At 45.9% G+C, this 17,970-nt stretch overlaps 1 protein-coding gene across 1 annotated transcript in view; it reads right to left on the bottom strand.

The window, feature by feature from the left end:
- Window positions 1–17,970, bottom strand: part of T265_07096 (hypothetical protein) — a gene marked incomplete at both ends in the record, with an annotated part of 61,995 nt that overhangs the window by 37,616 nt on the left and 6,409 nt on the right. Inside the window, 6 exons of the mRNA XM_009172539.1 lie at window positions 1,580–1,760; window positions 3,169–3,342; window positions 5,909–6,036; window positions 10,066–10,237; window positions 15,417–15,561; window positions 16,614–16,704. Coding sequence (XP_009170803.1) covers window positions 1,580–1,760; window positions 3,169–3,342; window positions 5,909–6,036; window positions 10,066–10,237; window positions 15,417–15,561; window positions 16,614–16,704 — 891 coding nt within the window. The remainder of the gene's footprint in view (window positions 1–1,579; window positions 1,761–3,168; window positions 3,343–5,908; window positions 6,037–10,065; window positions 10,238–15,416; window positions 15,562–16,613; window positions 16,705–17,970) is intronic.

Here is a 17,970-nt window from a genome sequence, read left to right as displayed (position 1 = left end):
TCCAAGAAGAGCTATACTATCCGCGTACTCAATACCTTTGAGCGAACGCCCTGAGAGAATTTCGACCACACAGGCTGAACGTGCATCTTTCATGACCATATCGACAGAAAAGTTCCAGGGGAAAGATGAAATAGCATAGCCGTGCCTGACACTCCTAGTGAACTCAGCCGAAGGCTTCCAGTAGACCTACACATGTCCGCCGAAGTTGGCGTACGAGGCCTTAATGGGGAACAAGAACATATGGGAGACAACTTTGTTCCATAAACACTGCCTGGCAATCCAGAGAGTCAAAGGCAGTTTTCAAGTCAAGCTCCTAGTAGTGTCGCTGTTCCGAACCTGTCGTAGGATGAAAATGTAATCAATGCATCCTCTTGCAGGACGGAACCCAGTAGGGTTTTAACGGATCTATCTCTCGCTTCAATCAATCAACCTTCTAATGACCAGAGAGCCCCTTCTATACCACGGCCACCAGGCTGGTGCCACGGTGGTCCACACATAGTGCTCGCATACCCTCTTTGAAAACCAGAATGACTCTCCGTAAGCTCGATTCTGCAAGCACTAGCTCTTCAATCCATATGCCATATCTAGGTAACCAGAGATGAAGTCTCGTTATGTTCAAGTGTCCCTATTTAAGGGACAACCAGGTTGCAGAAGGCCTATAATGGGACAGTCACATGAGGGAAGTGACCACACATAGGTCCAAATCCCGGTAGGAAAGTTCAACCCACATTGATGTGCGTACCGCTGGTGAAAGCCATATGTGTTTTGATTGACGAATACTGCGGCGACCTATAGACATTGCAGCACAGTCCATTATCCGTCTGGTAGTTTTCACCTGTCCATCACCCATAGTTTATCTGTGTAACTGTCATGTCTTGAGTTCTCTGATCATCCGCAGATCAACTCTAGTATGGGAATATTAAGAAATCTGGACTGCCATGACATCATCTGGTCCGAGAGAAAAATTCCCTGCTAAGGGGGACCTCCAGAACCTTCAGTGGGAGTTGACAGCTGCTCTCTCATATTGCTCAGTCCTGGAAATTACGTGTCAGTGCTCTTTGTATGGAGAGTGCACTACCTAAGGGGGTCCGTTGTGGCTGGTTGTCCGTCCACGCACACGTGTTAGGCTATCTTTTCCAAATATAGCTGTCACTGATGGACCCAACAGGCACAACAGGTAATGTCCCCTGAGCTTTGCTCACAGAAATCTATACAACCAGCTGAACAGTCAGTTGGCGGCCCAGGATTGTCAAGGCAAGTAGGGACAAATGAAGAATTGGGATACCGAGTGTGTACAAAAGGCTCGTACTGCTCAGAAGACGCACCCTACGCACATACTTGGCCAGCTAGTACCAGTCAAAAACCAACTTGGTCTGTACAATGGTGGTCGCAGATCACTTCCAGCTTCTTCGTAAACTTCATGCTCCGGGGGTAAAACCGACTCGAGGCTATATACATACTAAACCTGACACTACGACAATCGAATCTAGAAACCTTTAAGACGCCTAAGGATTAGGGACTTGTCCTAGCGATAACGTCTACCAAATACGTTTGCAAACACAGGATGACACAAACTTACCGTTCATCCACATTGTTCTGTGTGATTACCTGAGGTTGGAATTTCCAAGGACACTTAAACTGCTGGAGTCGGGCAAAGTCGAACTGACAGCAAACGGCAGGTTCCGGGCCGCAAGTGTGCGGGACGTCGTAAGAATAGAACGGCATCATGTGAGCTAGTATGTCCGTATGACCGTCATTGTCTGAATGAGTCAAACGGCGAACGAGCCAAACGCACATGGAAGAAGCGTGAAAAGAAACAATTACACAGACAGGATGTTAAAAACGGATAGCGCAAGCTTACACTGGCAGCAAATAACCACAATCGACGGAAAGGGGAGGCTATTCTGCACTGAGAGTGACTAAGATATAGTACGACTGGGGTCCTAGAGGAGACGAAAACTTCATAGTGAGGGAGGTGTGAGGTGTGGAAGTCACAAGACCATGAAAAACAACTGGGGGTACAATTCAAAACCGTGTACCAATGGTTCCAGCTGCTACCGGAAAACAGGAGTGTGGGACACACGACCAAGCCTTGGAGGCGAAGACATATTCAGTGTGTTCGGAGAAATCGGGTAGCTACGTATTGAAGGCGACAGCTTTGGTGCACGAGCGTCACTGACTAAGCGAATGGCCCATTTCTGCCACTGTCAATAGCCACTGGTGATTTGAGTCCCGAGGTCCTTATCCAAGGAGGTGGCAGTTGCCGACTCGACTCAGTTTACTGGTTAGTGTTTCCCTACTTCGTTGCGTGGTCATACACTTTCCACCTCTCGGTCGCTTCCACTCAGCACAGGGATGGGCGAAAAGAGCTCTAAGAAGAAGACGATCTTTTGGCATGCTGAGTATACGTTCCAACCATCGTAACGCATGAAGTGGGAACTTCCTTCTTCCTAAGACCATCTGGCGTATCTCAGTATTGCTAATCCGATGTTCCGATGGATGGGAATTCGTGGCTCTTCAGTTATTCTAACTTCCACAGTAGCTGTAAATTCTCAACTCAATAAAGTGTCATCAGAGAAAGGTGCTAGGCGAAGTGACTGAAAGTGTGGTCAAGGCGGGGTCTAAAACTTATTACTCGTGGCTCTGGACGACTTCTTGCGTACAATATTAGTCACAATTCAGTGTGGCTTTTCAATAGCTGAGGCGATGGTGAACGAGAGCCCAAACCATATGATGAGGTCGGAAGGCAAGCGTATGTGGACAATCTCAGGTGGATGGAGCCGACTTCGATCGTCACCCATGACAGTTGCGCGTCTGGACCGATTACGTCTGATACGAGGTAGAGCCCCTCACGTGTTTTCATAATCTCGATCACGGAATCATTCACAGTACGGTATGTTTATCACGAAACGGCCACCAGATCTCCCTGACCTACCCATGAAAAAGCGCCACGGAAAAGGGGTTGAATAGCCTGCCAAAGGAGCGGCTTCCCTTCACCAGCTCTACAGATTCATACACCATCGGCACGCACAAGCTGCTGGAAAGTAGCGGTTACTTTTCTCCAAAAACAGCAAAACCTGGAGTGTGAAAATCCTAGTTAAGCTGATACAGTCTAACAGCAATAGGTAGAAAAATCGACATAAGGCTAAACAAACAACGCGCACTCACCCCAGTACTGACGCCAGCTGAATTCCAAAGACTGACGTTTCGCCAAATATTTTTTGACCTCATAATGGACGCGTTGTACTACCATAGCGGAAAAACGCATTTTTCTGTTCAGGTATGCCATTGTTGGACTGTGACCAAAAGGATCGATGGACCAGCTGACATTCGGTCTATAATCTGATCATGTGCAAGGGGTTAAGACGATGCGAATACGTTAAACAGTAGAAGATGGTTTCTTAAACGTATGAAAGGACATGCATGGGACTGATCTTCACCAAGGGTCCCAAATACACATTTGCGTGCGTTATCCAGTTTGAAATAAAAACCGCAGAGGCATGTACCTTAGCAAGAAGAGAAGCTTCATCGATCTGCTCAGAGGAATACATTTAGAGCCTAGAAATAGAAAACGCTATTGTGTCTGTTCCCTTTTGAGGAAAATTCAAGCTAGTCACGGCTGACATGTTAGAATTTCACAAATAGTCTGTCCTTTTTCCGAGATTCTACGGGACTGTACAACCTTCGTTTATTGCAAGCTCCGTACTTATGACGCGATCGAATGGACAGTCCTGGGCTACGAATCTCTTGACATGTTGACCGATACCGATGATACACTACAAACGAAAGATTCAATAGAGTCTCCTGCGAAAGCCAGTTTGTCGAGATCTGTGCAATTGGGGTTCGAGTAGGACATGGGATTGACGGAAGCTCGGGGAGTGCGCCTACTTGAGGACCCCAAGAGGGAATCCAAACCGGTCGTCGGTTGTCGAAGTGTTTTCAGCAACCTTATGAGTAGTTTCCCTTATGAAAATCATACCTTCCTATTTCAGTGCTGCAGATGCCATAGCCTACAAGGTAGTCCAGACGCATTACGTGCGGTACTCCATCAAGACATCAAGATGTTGACGAAACCTGTCCTACGGATTGAAAAATTGGTTTCCAGCGGAAACGATGCATATAGATCGACAGTCGTCAAAAGAATAACAACAAAAGTTCAGCTGTAACACCCTTTTGGTGCCTGGCCGCCACGCTACCCGAAAGAAGCATGAGGGCTGGGATGCTACCACAATCGTTACCTTTGCCTCCAAACAACAGAAGTATTCGAGTGAGCAATAAAATGGTAGGTAAGTAAACGCTCAACAGATCACCAACCGACTAAAAATAAAATATTCACTGTCCAAAGAGCAATCCGAGCAGTGAACCATGTCTGCGAGTCTAAATCGGCCTGAAAACGAAGGGCTGGTGAAACGGTCATCACCAGATATCGGATTATATGGAGCACTTTCCGATAGAAACTGAGAATAGTTACGCCACTGATATTGACTAGCTGATATGTCTTGAAGCCTCCTCAACCAAGCGCGATGGGGATCACGCGGTTCCTATTCTGGAAGGTGAGACACACCGATATCACCCAGACTCTTCGTAACCTGTTTCACACTCCACTGCCAGATAAAAGGTTGGAATAAACCTGTTTCACACTCCACTGCCAGATAAAATGTTGGAATCCCCGTTGCACAACCGAACACTCGTTTTCTAATTGCCTCTTTACAGATTCACTAACATCACCCCCCAGACGAGCTATGGTCCTGAGGCAGCTGTCGAAGACATAAGTACGTCTCCGTTTCGCTGCTCGAAAAAGTCACGTCTCACAGCCGTACAACAAAACAGGTTGTACTGTTTTGTATTCCCTTCGGAAGGGTTTCTCACGTCCATGGAAAAGATTAGGGTAGGAAGACTCGTTAAACAAATAGATGGAAACATCATCATCATTGTCAGCTGTAATAACCGCGTACTCGTCGTACAGTGGCTGTAGCTGCCGCAGTTTCGTTCACCGATGTTTTTTTTTGGGGGGGGATAGGTACAGTGGGCTGTCAAGTGGGGGGTTGGAAAAAGAGCTATGCATTGAAGGCAATAGCTTGGATGCATGAGCGCCATTGAGGGCGCGACTGGGCCATGTCTGACAATGTCTCCAACCATGGAAACAGTTCATCTTCTTCAACTTGTTTTTGGATATTCATAATCTGAAAGTAACAAGGCGATAAGCCAGTAGATAACAGCGAAGTGGTGTTCATACTGCTCCCGGACCAAGACAAAGCCTTCATTAGTCTTGATGAAGGAAGCGTTGGTGACAATTCTTGCTGACCAAGTCCTTCAGGACCACTTTGAAGATTTCATCAGCTGATCATTAGGGTTGACGAAGCAAACACAAACCGTTTTCGAGGGAGGCTCTCGACTGAGATGCAATTTAGCCAAATATGTAGCGCAATGGTTCCCCGTGTTTTGCACATTTCAAAGGAATGTTCCACATAGGTTACAAGGACACTCCAAAACAGCTCGGGAAAGTGTGAAACCGGGAAGGAGTTAGCGGCCAATTTCGAATATCCTCTTCATGCTGCTCATAAAACAACTTAATGGAGGGAAAATCGCTTCCGTCCTTTGAGAAGCCACCAGGTTTCCATTCTCGTTTTTGTTTGTACACAGCGTCATTTCCCATGTCAATTTTTCTCACACATCTTGTCCACAATCTGCTGACCTAACGAGAACATTCAAATGTTTGAATTACTGTTTCCTACCATTGCTTTTGTCACTGTGTTGGTGTCGGTTTGCCAACTGTATTTTCAAGGAATAAGACATGGATAGACAGACGTACGAATAGACAAAAGTGGATAAACAAAACTTTATTTTTCAACACAAAGCTCGTGGCTATTGCCGCTCCAAGAGCAGTCAGCAGTGGGATGGAACATACCAAAGTTCTCCAACAGCCATTGGTGTCCCTCGATCAGTTGGTCCAGCATGGCGTAGTGATGTCCAGCTGCCTCGTCTGTCATGACCCAACCACCAGAAACGACTTCCAGCTGACCACTGTTCAACAACCTAAAGCAAGAGTTGGTAGAGGGATTCTTAGGGAACAAACAAGCTCAGATGAAAAGTACGGTACAGATGAACCTGGCAAAGGCGCCCTCCGAATACGGCACATTATCGATCGGTTCTTAACAACCGGCAACCGGAACATTACCGACCAGAACTATGCCAATAATGTAGTACAATAAATCTCATCTAATGCCCAGCTGGATGACGAGAAGAGCAACCGAGAACTTCGCGTGACAAAACTTTCAGTTTTCCATTGTAACAGGCTTGTCTATTGGCATTTAGTTGAATCGCAGCCGGGCTGCGTGCTCAAACCTTGAAAATTAGGATAGTCGATGAAGAAGAGGGTAGGATGGTATAGCCAGTAGGGTATAGTATGGTATACTAGAGGACAGTATGATCCATGAAAAAATTTACCCCAGTAGATGAACGTCCCTCGGTCACGTTTCTAGATGCCCACAGAAACGGGATCCCGACCCACCAAGTTGGACAGTCAGAACTGCGTAGCACATACCTATCTGGAAGGTCTCAACTCAGGTCGCAAAAAAGGATGACCATTTCCCCACACTTACTTTGGCTAATCCCAACTATGAAGCGACTTTCATCAGGTAATTAGGAAATTAGTCATGTATCAAGCTGATTGCCAGAAGATAACGCTATCTCCAACGAGTTTGAGCAGCTGGTAAATTGAAGTAGAAAGCGTGCTTCGCAATCAGACCAGCCCTTGACTTGCAAAATCCGACTGAACTTTACGACCACGCAGCGGTTGAATGGAATCGAAGGACAACTAAACCACAACAGAAGCACAAGGACTGTGATACTGCTAGGTTGCCCAAGCCTAGACAGGAGAAACGCTGGGGTTAGGTTCAAACCACGGACAGATCGGCCAGGAATTTCGCGCTTTGACGATCGAGCCATCTCGAGGCCGTTCGTCGTCGTTGTCGTCCGACTGTAGCACCATTTCGGTGCATGGCTCTCACGATAACCGATGGAAGCGCGAAGATTGGGGTACTGCCAAAGCTTAAACAGGAGCGGTAGACAGGGCGAGGTTGGGTTCGAACCACGGACCATTCGGTCAGTAAGTTCGTGCCCTAACCACAGAGCTATCTCGATCCCGTTGGCTTGATGATAATTTTGAATGTTTTTGAGTAGGACAGTAGCTGAGATACTCAATAATGTTCCGCGCAGTAGAATGTACGAATAAGTTCCCGAAAATTCGGGTTCGCACTACCTCAGTAAATACCTAAAGCATTTAAAGTGTTCGCACGCTTTGGATACTCGTCTGGCAGACAATTTCATCTCCTTTGAGAGTTAAATGCTCACAAGTCAGTGTCAACTTCCTTGAGTTCCAAACGTGTTACTCATTGCCGTGGATATACATTATTGTTCTGGTTGTGGGAAGGAACATGAAGTTGTTTCCGTGAACAGAATGACCAATAGGCTGACTGACAAGCTGATTACCCCGAACTTTCGGTGTCCAGTTTTTGGGAAACATTCCCATCATAGAGTGAGAAAAATCAGTCCCGCGAAGAAGAGCTCTTCTATGGCGCTGCTACTTAGACATTTTAAAAATCACCGTCCTTATTGTGGCCTGGTACGTGCAATCCCTAAGACCCAGTGATATGCCTTTTTGACGCAAACTGGCAGACGGCTTTCGAGATTCGAGCAAAAACTCCGTCAGAAACACTTCCGTCAACACAACAACCGCAGGGGTATGTGGAATTCTCTACAACCTCCGATGGTGATTCTCCTTGAATCGCAAAGGAACTATTCAGAGACTGCATACCTTAAGGCATGAGACTATGCATTTTGTAAGTGCAAGGCTTATGTCGAAAGACATTGCTGTGCGCCTGTATTTATCCTTCGTCTTGAAAGATCAGGACACTGCCGTCTCCGTACTCCGAATGATTAAAGTTCTCACCAGAAACGATCTGAATACCGCGATGTTCAAGAACATCCATCGCCCGCCTCATTATGTCATCACGACGAACCTGAACTGACCTCATTGTTTTGCAGAGAATATACTAATATATAATGGTTCAGCTGTACTACAACTTTCGGTGTCTAGTTGTCAAGACAGCCGAAGGAAGCCTGAGAGCCGACAATCTACCAAGTTGCCCAAGCCTAGACAGGAGCAGTCGAGATGCCACGGTCGAGTTCGAACCACGGGGACCTTCCGGTCAGTAAGTTCGTACCTTAACCAGTGAATCCTCTCGAGCTTTTTTGCAGAGATCGAACCTTATCGTGGTTTGCGTACCTTTATGGCCCTGAGCCATGCTGGAATGTCTCACTTTGACATCCAGAGTCTCTCATCCCAGGTTGGTCACCAGATAGAGGCTTAAAAACAGTCTCCTGGCCGTCCAGACTGAGGGTTAGATCATGCGCTGTAGGTTGGAGACATGTAATACTATTGTAATATTGGTGGTTTGCCTATTTTCCGAGCTTGGCCGCTGTATTGCAGACGTTCCCACTCGATATGACGTCAGCGCGGGGATTGACTGGGTACATTTTTTCTATGGTGGTATGCCCGCGGCCTTCAGGTCACGAATTTGAGCCAAACGTTTGGTTGAGGACTTTGACGGCCCCGTCTAGTTGTGTACAACCATGAACTTCACTAAACCAGTTCACGTCGATCCGGTTAAAAATCGATAATCAACGGTTAAATCCGATAAAAGTGATGTCGGTTCGGCGGGTCACGTGAGGCGTATAAATGCTTATCCAGCCACGTGAGATTGAACACCTGTACAGAAGCTTTTTTTTGAGTGAAAAGGCCTGAAACTACGGATGCAAGTTGCTTTTGGGATAAACAGGGGATTGGTTCATATAAAAGTCGGCAACCTGAAAAGCCGAAAAGCGGTCACTCATTTTTTCAGGTGTCAAGAAGATGGAAGATATAAAAACTGCTTACACATTGTGTCATCGTTCACTCTGCCTTTTGGATGTGTTCAAGCACTCTCTGGTAATATAGTTGTCCCGAGGGGAGCCGAAAAAATTCATAAACACACATAAACGTGGTTCGATGATGGAATCGCTCTCACCTGATTATGACGTGTGGCGCAACATGTTGTGGCTAGTCTGTTTTCTAGTCTCAGCGTCATCATTTTACTAATCACAAGACCTTTGGAAGCAGAACACAGGTACAGCAGCTAAGGTTATTATACTCCCTGCACAGAATGTTCAATTTCAAATACCTCACCACAAATCATTCTGGCTAGTCATTTTGTCGACACACACTTGTTGCTTAATCAGTGTTCACGCAACAACCTATTTCAGTTTTGCCACGCAAGTAGTAAACGGGATTTCTTTTGGTTGGAACAAAGCTACGAACTAGCTTGTTCATGTGGGTTTCTGATACACACTACGTAGATGATATTTCCAACAGGAGAAATAAATACACTCATTTGCAAATCAACTCGGTTTTTCACGAGAGACTCAACTGAATCTCTCATTTATGATATTCTACAACTGAATGTGCTGCACACAGGCCGCCTCATGTTTCAGTTGGTGCAATATTCCAGAGATCGCAGTATATTTTCATAAAGGAAACTACTCACAAGGTTGCTGAAAACTCTTCGACAGCCCACGACCGGTTTCAGCTTTCTTGGGGCTCATCAGGTAGGTGCAGTCCCCGAGATTCCGTCAACCTTATGTTCTACTTGAACCCAAATTGGACTGTTTTCGAGAAATACACTCATTTGCAACTCAATTCGGTTTTCACGGGGAACTTAACTGAATCTCTTGTTTATGATATTCTTCAACTGAAGGCCGCCTCATGTTTCAGTTGATGCGATATTCGAGATATCGCAGTATATTTCATAAAGGAGACTATTCACAAGGTTGCTGATGAGCTCCAAGAAAGGCGAAACCGGTCGTGGGCTGTCGAAGGGTGTTCAGCAACCTTGCGAGTAGTCTGCTTTAGGAGAAATGATTCTTTAAAAAGTCGGTACACAGGTTACGTGGGTGAATGAGTGTTGGGGGGAATTCGACGAGTAAAAAGCGGACAGAAATACACCAAACCGAACGAACTGGACTCACTTTTTCACACGATTTTTCTCGTCTTCTTTTAGACCAGCAACCCACATACTGAAGAAAGATATCTCCGCGTATGAGAAGCGTGCATCGGAACGGCTTTCCAAAACCTTCAGTGTGGAGTCCAAACATTTCTTTGTCTTGATTTCGAAATATTCCTCGAGCGTCATTATCCATCCTGATGAAACGACACAAGAGGCTTTTTTTGAACCAACTTATAGATGGTTCGTACACCTTTCGATAACCAAACGAGTTACAGCAATCCTCAGGGAGCTGAGAAGCACCACAAATAGTTTTGAAAGGCTCCCCAACATTCATTGTTTCCTAGTGATGCATCAGGAAGCGGGAAAATCTACTCTGTAGGGCTTCACTTTTGTCTTAACCCCAAATGTCATGCAAGCGAGAGACTTATAAGCATCGGGGATGTGTGGCACACTCTCGCTGAGAAAACCCCTCTGAAGATAGATCACTTCCCTATAGAGCTTCGCATCCGTGTGTGTTACATCAGAAAGGAGATCACGCTCCGATGAGAGACTGAAAATCCTCTCTTGCGGTGAAACTCAACCAAACAGACTCATTAGTGATTGAGTAGAGGTAGTGCGGAAAACTCACTGGAAAGTCCTGGGTTTGGGTTCACGCCTGACACCACAATCACTCCTCTCTAGGTAGTAGTTTGGCCGTTTGTGCTTCTTTCTGTTCAGTGAAGCTACGGTCTAGATGAATAACTCGTTTTACGCACTACACGACCCACCAAGCTTAATGGAGATGTCTGAAAATAGACGGCTGACTGAGATATACACTGATGAAAATTCTCTGTATACTAGGTCTATCCTAAAAGAGACAACCACAAAGAAAAGGCTACTTGACTCTCCTTGAGATGACCTAGCTTCGTGAGAGATGAAGTTTTACCGGGAAAGTAGGTAACAACACTGCACCAAGGTGGCCTATTATCACGGAATAATGTAGAAGATTATCGTCAGTTTGGCAGCGTTTGTGGATCTAGCTAGAGAAGAAGGGATCCTGTTAGGAAGCCTTTCACTCGCCTCCAAGTACTATTTGGTTTGCAAAACTTTTTACTACGTAGGCTAGCTAGTTGAAACACTGGCGATGTGGTACAGTACGCGAATTAAGTATCAGGCCACCCGTTCAAGCAATAAACCTCAGTGTGAAAGACTGAACGTCGACAGCTAGAAATGTGACAAGACTGTGTACATCAACACGTGTCTTTTGATGGTAAGGAATGGTGCGAACTGAACCGACTGCAACTTGTAATGCAATGCAGGAAGTTCACTATTATACACAGCTCATGAGTAACCCCAGTTCCTGAAAAGGACACTCGTAGCTAACACAGTGCCAGTTGCCCTCGCATTCAGAGAACAGACCTTTAATCAAAGGTGACGGTAACTCCACAAATCAGATTGCATGACCAAGTAGCCAGCAGACGTTCAACCTGGAGGCGTTCAGCTAAGCTGCAGCCAACGACTAACCAATTGGTTAGAGCGCGAATTTACTGAATGAAAGGTCCGTGGTTCGAACCTGACCTCTGCCTCTCGACTTCCCCTGTCTAGGCTTGGGCAACCTGGCAGTATTCCAGCCCTCGTGCTTCCTTTGTGTGGCATGGCAGCTAGGCACCGAAAGGGTGGTACAGCTGAACAATTTCGCTTTCAACTAACCACAGGTGCGTGAAGTCGTAAGGGTAGTCACTACATTCAACCACAATCAGTACCAAGTCATGGTTGATTATAGGACGGAGAAACAGATGTGTGCTTTTTCTTGGTTTTTTTTTAGTTCAGCTGGATTCAAGTGTGTAGGTGATGAAGTTCGGGATATCGCCGACGCTCTCCAACTTCCAATATCGGTCGAAGTCTCGCTTCTCGTATTCGCCTACTTGACCTGGCGCGCAACTTATCTTGGAAGTTGAGCGAAGAGAGGGCGACTGACTTGGGGAGGCTTGGTTGGTTGAATCTCATTAAAACCCCGAAGTAACCTTGTGATCAAAGAACCATCTGGCGAGAACCGATTACAATAATCCGTTTTACACAGGTATGCATAATGAAAAAGGGTATGCACGACTGATTGGTCAACAAGTGGAATCCACACGGAGATGTGAGTTGCACCAACTCCCTCTGCCAATTAGAAATTGGCAGAAGGCGGTCAGGTCTGAACGGCCATGTACAAATATGTGTGCAAGGCAGATGATTCCTAAGAGGCCAGAAATGTCTGTAGATCATCATTTGGAATTTGTATTATCAGTACAATCAGAACGTATCCACCTTCTCTCCACAAACACATCCTGATCATTCCAATGCATGAGGCTGAAGTTCTGAACACTGTCGAACAAGAAAAGATGAATAGATCGTTCGGCGGTGGCACTCTTTCGGTGCACAGCTCCCAATCGGAGTATGCCGGCCAAGATGCTCTCAAGCTGCCCAGACTCCGACAAGAAAAAGCGAGAGAATCCAAGGTTGAGGTCGAACTACCTTACGCCTTGACCACTTAATTATATCGCGTGTCGTAATATCCTAAAAAGGTGCGCGCAGGAAAATCACTTACACCAACTGTGCAACATGAGTGAGAAACCTCTCAGAGCACCATAACGGCATGACCGAATGTTTCAACATCACACAAGTTCATATTGATTGTTACAAGTACGGCTCTCAAGCAATGGCCGCACATCTCTCAATGGTTGCCCACCTTCAAACTCACATACTCTTCAAATCAAAACAGGTATGGGCTGTGACGCGGTTAAAAGTTACTTGGAAGAAAAACGAAAACAGACTGAGAACATAGAAAAGCTGTTTGTATGAAGCGTAACACCTGGGGCTAATCCATCATTAGCTAAAACTAGTTTGAGTAAAAACTGGTTCACGTGGATGGCGTCGTTCAACAGTGGCCGCAGGTTGCATGAACCTTCACGAGATGGCCCAAGTGGCTAGAGCGCAAATTTACCGACGGGAAAGTCCGCCGTTCGAACCCGACATCTGCCACTCGACTTCCCTGGTCTAGGCTTGGGCAACCTGGCAGTAGTCCAGCCCTCATGCTTTCTCTGGGTGACATGGCAGCTAGGCACCGAAAGGGTGTTGCAGCTAAGCTGAACGATGAACCTCCACGATGGCATTCAAATGACACACTGAATGACAAGGAATTAAGTAACTTCGTCTCGCTCAGACAGACTAAAAGGTTCGCTTGATATCTAAACGATCACACCGGCGAATAATAGTTGAACTCTCCTTTTCATCTTCAGTTCACATGTTGCCCTTTGGCTCTACAAATTAGTTGTGTCCAGGGTTTTAGCTTCCATGTGCGGATACTGCAAAATACGTTCGATCAAATTCAATCAAATTGGTTCTAAATAAGTTGCTGAGCTCGCTCTGCTGTTGCTGATGATGATTATGCTTCTGGTGCCGCCGCTGTCGCATAAACCGAATGCGATTGGGGATACCTATTGCCAGATGCACAACGGACCTAACAAGTTCTACAAACCAGACAAATTCGGATGAGATTGTCTTTCCACTCGACACTGGATCATCTGATTCCCACCAGCTTAATCGTGAAACATCACCAGACTTCGTTCAGCTGTAGCACCTTTTCAGTGCCTTACTGCCATGCCACCCGAAGGTTGCACGAGGGCTGGGATACTGTCAGGTTGCCCAAGCCTAGACAGGGGAAGTCGAGAGGTAGAGGTCAGGTTCGAACCACGGACCTTCCGGTCAGTAAATTCGCGCTCTAACCACTTGGGCCATCTCGCCTCTTGTAGCTCAGCTGTTTTTGTCCCTTATGACACCGTTGTTGGTCAAGCGCTGTGGTCTACACTTGAGCTTATTACACATGGGCCTATTGAACTGCTTAGATGAGCAGTCGTATACACGTCAGTAGATTCTTCAAGCCCAGATCAGCAGAGCAACGTGATCGATCCAAATTCGGTACAGTGAGCAATGAACAGCCACGGGTGTGTTAAGTATCAAGTGAAAAGCACAAGTGGTTGTGTGGCACTCCGATTGCTACTGATCGAGGTAGTAGAACAACCAACAGTAATAAGGCCCCAAGGCAAAAAAAGCGTTGGGATGAACGCTGTGGGTAACATGCTTCGGAAACCCACTTGTCCTTGTACCTACTTTAAGCGGTCGAGTGTTGTTTCGACAAACTTTGGGAGATCGGATGCACTGCAAGGGTTCGGACTCTTCTAGACATAGGTGAGAAGCACGCCATCGAGTGCCAACAAGGAGTAAACGGCTGGAGAGTATTTTTCGATACAGAACAAACTTCACTTGCAGGATGAAATCTTGATTGTACTTTGTTTAGTCGTTCGACTAGGATGAACGAAAAGAAAGTTAACTATCATATCTGAAAGTCTTCAATATGAAGGAGGAAAACGACGGAGCAGCGCGACTCCGACAGAAACAACTTGATATCAATACCGGACGAAGAAACCATCCCACTCATCTTTCGGGGTGTCATATTAGTCTGGTAATGAAGCTCGATTGCAGAGTTAGATTCTTCATGTCATAACAATACGTCACGCCGAAGCAGAGGTCATTATCAGACAGCGTGAGCGCTCTGGTATGATCGAATTTTCTTTCACAGTTCTCCAACCTAATGGATATTCCTCGTAGGAAGCTCGAAACTTTTCTTCGCGGACGCTCCTGTTTGCGATTGTACAATTTGGCAGAAGATAAGCCTTGGTGTTTTCTTCGGGTTGCATAGCTGCTGAGCGTCAAAAGGGTGTCAAAGGCTAGCAGTATTGCTATCGCGATGATTGGTATTCTATGTTATCATTTGGTATTCCCCAAAGACGATGGTTCATTGGATTCTCATCTCAAAGAATAGCCCAGTGAGTGATTCGGGTGCAGTCAATAAGTTCAAGTCCTAGGGATCTTGATCGAATCTCAATTGCAATGTCATCCGAGAGGCCGTACAAACGATATTACCAAGTAGAGACTTCCATGGGCGATTTCACAGGCGGCTTTGTTGAACAGCAAGCTTCCGACGACGACCTTGGAGATCTCTAGCGCTTGAATGTGTCAGAGTGCGAAACGGGTGGTGTACTAACCAGAAGTATACAATGTTATTACAAGAAGAGAGGGTGTTTCAGACGAGAGAAAGCTGGACTGAGATTTGAGTACAAACAAACTGTTTCCGGTGATCATCCAAGCGAATAAAAATTCATCCTTCGGCGACAAAGAAGACCGCTACATTGTCTCTTCGAAAGACCAACAATCAACTCCGAGTGAATAGTTTTATCTTCCATTTTTACGGTGGAAAGTACCACTAAATTAGCAAACAAAACTGGGTCAGAAGAGGAGGGGTAAAGCATTAAAAAACTGTAGGCTTTTAAGGCCGTTTGGAAATACCAGTACCTGGATCGTGATGGGAATGTGGCACGAGGAAAACTTCCAGCGGTTTTTCAGCCCACTGATCGAGGTTATAAGATATCGGAAATCCTTGTGTCCATGCGCCTCCTGGTGCATTTAGAAAATCCAGTTCTTCGTAGATTTGTGACATCTGAAAAAGGAACCACAAGCTTAGGGGTTCGTTAGAGTTTAAAAATTGGCAGTGTTGAACGAGGAACTATGTTTAGTCCATGCCTTAAGCGATGAGTGATAACTATACTAGACGGGTTCATCTAGTAAACCGTCAACTGACCCCTATCGATTAGTCCGGTGAACCAAAACAATCTGATGGCCAAGAGAGATGCTCCAGCTGAAGGTGGTTTCCGTTTCACAGTAAATGTCAGGTCACCTGGTAACACAGGAGTTCGGTTCAGTCAGTCGGCACTAAACCACGAGTCGGAACGAGAGTTTACTTCGGGTACGCTGTCCTCCCTAGACGGCATGACACAAAACAGTGGCTGGAAATTAAAAACTACTATCTACCAGAAACCAGCAGGCAATGATGTGGTCATAATTTGCTCATCAGCGCATCCGATAGCAAAATACGCCAGTATAGTTTTAGCAATCTTTAGTCGAGAAAAAGCGTTGTTCACGAGGTGGTCGACCAAACAGCGGCGCAAACTGAATGAGGAAGAAACTAAAAGAAAGCGGGAATGCAGTGGGTTTCATTGAGCGGCCATTAAGACGGGTACTGGCCCCGATGCCAAGACCGAATCAGGAGCGGATAGGAACAGGGATATCCGAAGTCATTAGAATACGGCTAACAACAGAGTAGCATTCGATAAAGGAAAAAGTTTGCGTTCAGTGTTGGTGCAGTTGAAGTATTGCCTCCGCTTGGTAGAACTGGGGGAAGTGTAAACTAAATAAACTGCCAAAAACCAGGGAGTTGCGCAACAGAATCGGTGGTGCACAAAGAAAAACCGTCCACAAACCAACGATCAACAGCTTCTGACAAGACTTCAACATTGATTAGATGGGTTATTTGTAGACGATCCAACTCATTACTGTCAACCTCAAAACTCGGTCAGCATGGTAGTTTATTCATTTGGTCCGGCAAGACAAGGAAATCTTCTTATTTCATACCTATACTGTCATATGGGAGAGGGGCACACAAGTTGAATGGGAACCATGAAATGTGAACAGACCCAGCTGGGAAAACCTTACCTGTAAACTCTTTCGCTGCCTGTGTGTGGGCGCATCGGCCACTTTTTGCTCCTTTGATGAGTGTTCTACAGGTTTCTTGGTGGAGGCCTTCCTACACAGGAAAAGCAATGCAAGATACAGCTGTTGCGCATCTTATCGATTATCTTAGGACTGAGGAGAAATCCATACTGGAATAACAGAGTAATAATAATAATAATTCAGCTGAAACACCTTTCTGGTGCACAGTTACCATACCACCAGTAGGGACTCAGGTGCAGCCAGGGTGTCCAAGTCTAGACATGGACACTCGAGATGCCGAGGTTCGGTTCGAACCCCAAACGGTGATGCTACTGGTGGGGGCATGCAAGTAGTGCGTAACTCCTCGTAAATCTGCTTTGCGTCTCTTGAAAAGTGAGATCTATTACGGAATTTGTGGAGTCGCTCCGTAGCATTTGCTTGCCACTGGGTAACAGACAATGAATATCCAGGAAAGTTCAGGAGGACGCGTTCAAGAAGATGGATATTCAGTTTTTTGAACAAGATGCATATGAGAGTTTTGCTCCCCTGGCATTTTCTAATAAATAACTCCATAGCGAAGGCCTTCTTTCTTTCACCAATGGGGACCCAAATACAGCCTGGGGGGCCAAGTCTAGACATGGACAGTCGAGTTGCAGGGGTTGGGTTCGAACCACAAACCTCCCGGTTTACACCTTGACCACTGAGTGGTCTCCAGCTCAGACACAGAGCAACTGCGTCCAAAACGGAATAAAAGCCTGACCAAAACAGCCATTTGGCACGCCAGATGAAAAGGCTGGAATCGGTATGATAGGTTGTTCCATGAAAAGGTGGCTTTTACCGCTCTCTTTCAAGAACTATCTCCACCCATCTTTTCCCGAAGTCGGGCCTCATAGTCCGGATCCCCCAGGGCTTTGTAAAGACACAGAACAGAATATGGAGCAGTTAATACAAACCAGTGTAGTATGGTGCGGTGTGATACAGTGCAGCACAGTGCAGTAATTCATGAAACAGTAGAGTACAGCGGAGTATAGTAGAGTCGGGTGAAATATACAGCCCACTACCGGTTTCGCCCTCCCCCCTACCTTCTTAGGCTTCATCAGGTAGGCGTAGTTCCCGAGTGTCCAAACGGTATGCAGTTTGTCGAATACGTTCATCTGGGAATATCAAGGAGAGGCTCAAAATTGCATCTCTCGATTGAATGTTCTGCACAACGACCGCAGGATACTGACAATATCGCAGTATATCATCTCGAATTAGCAAACTGTATTAATTTACCCTGCAGAGTCAAGTGCCACTTTAACCGTTTTTCTTACTAGCTATAAACGACTACTATCACGAATACATAATCCTGTCATATCAT

This window comes from Opisthorchis viverrini (genome assembly GCF_000715545.1).
Source record: "Opisthorchis viverrini unplaced genomic scaffold opera_v5_161, whole genome shotgun sequence".
In the NCBI taxonomy this organism is placed as follows: Eukaryota; Metazoa; Platyhelminthes; class Trematoda; order Opisthorchiida; family Opisthorchiidae; genus Opisthorchis; species Opisthorchis viverrini.
The sequence above is the reverse complement of the archived record's forward strand: the minus strand, read 5'-3'. Positions and strand labels throughout refer to the sequence as shown.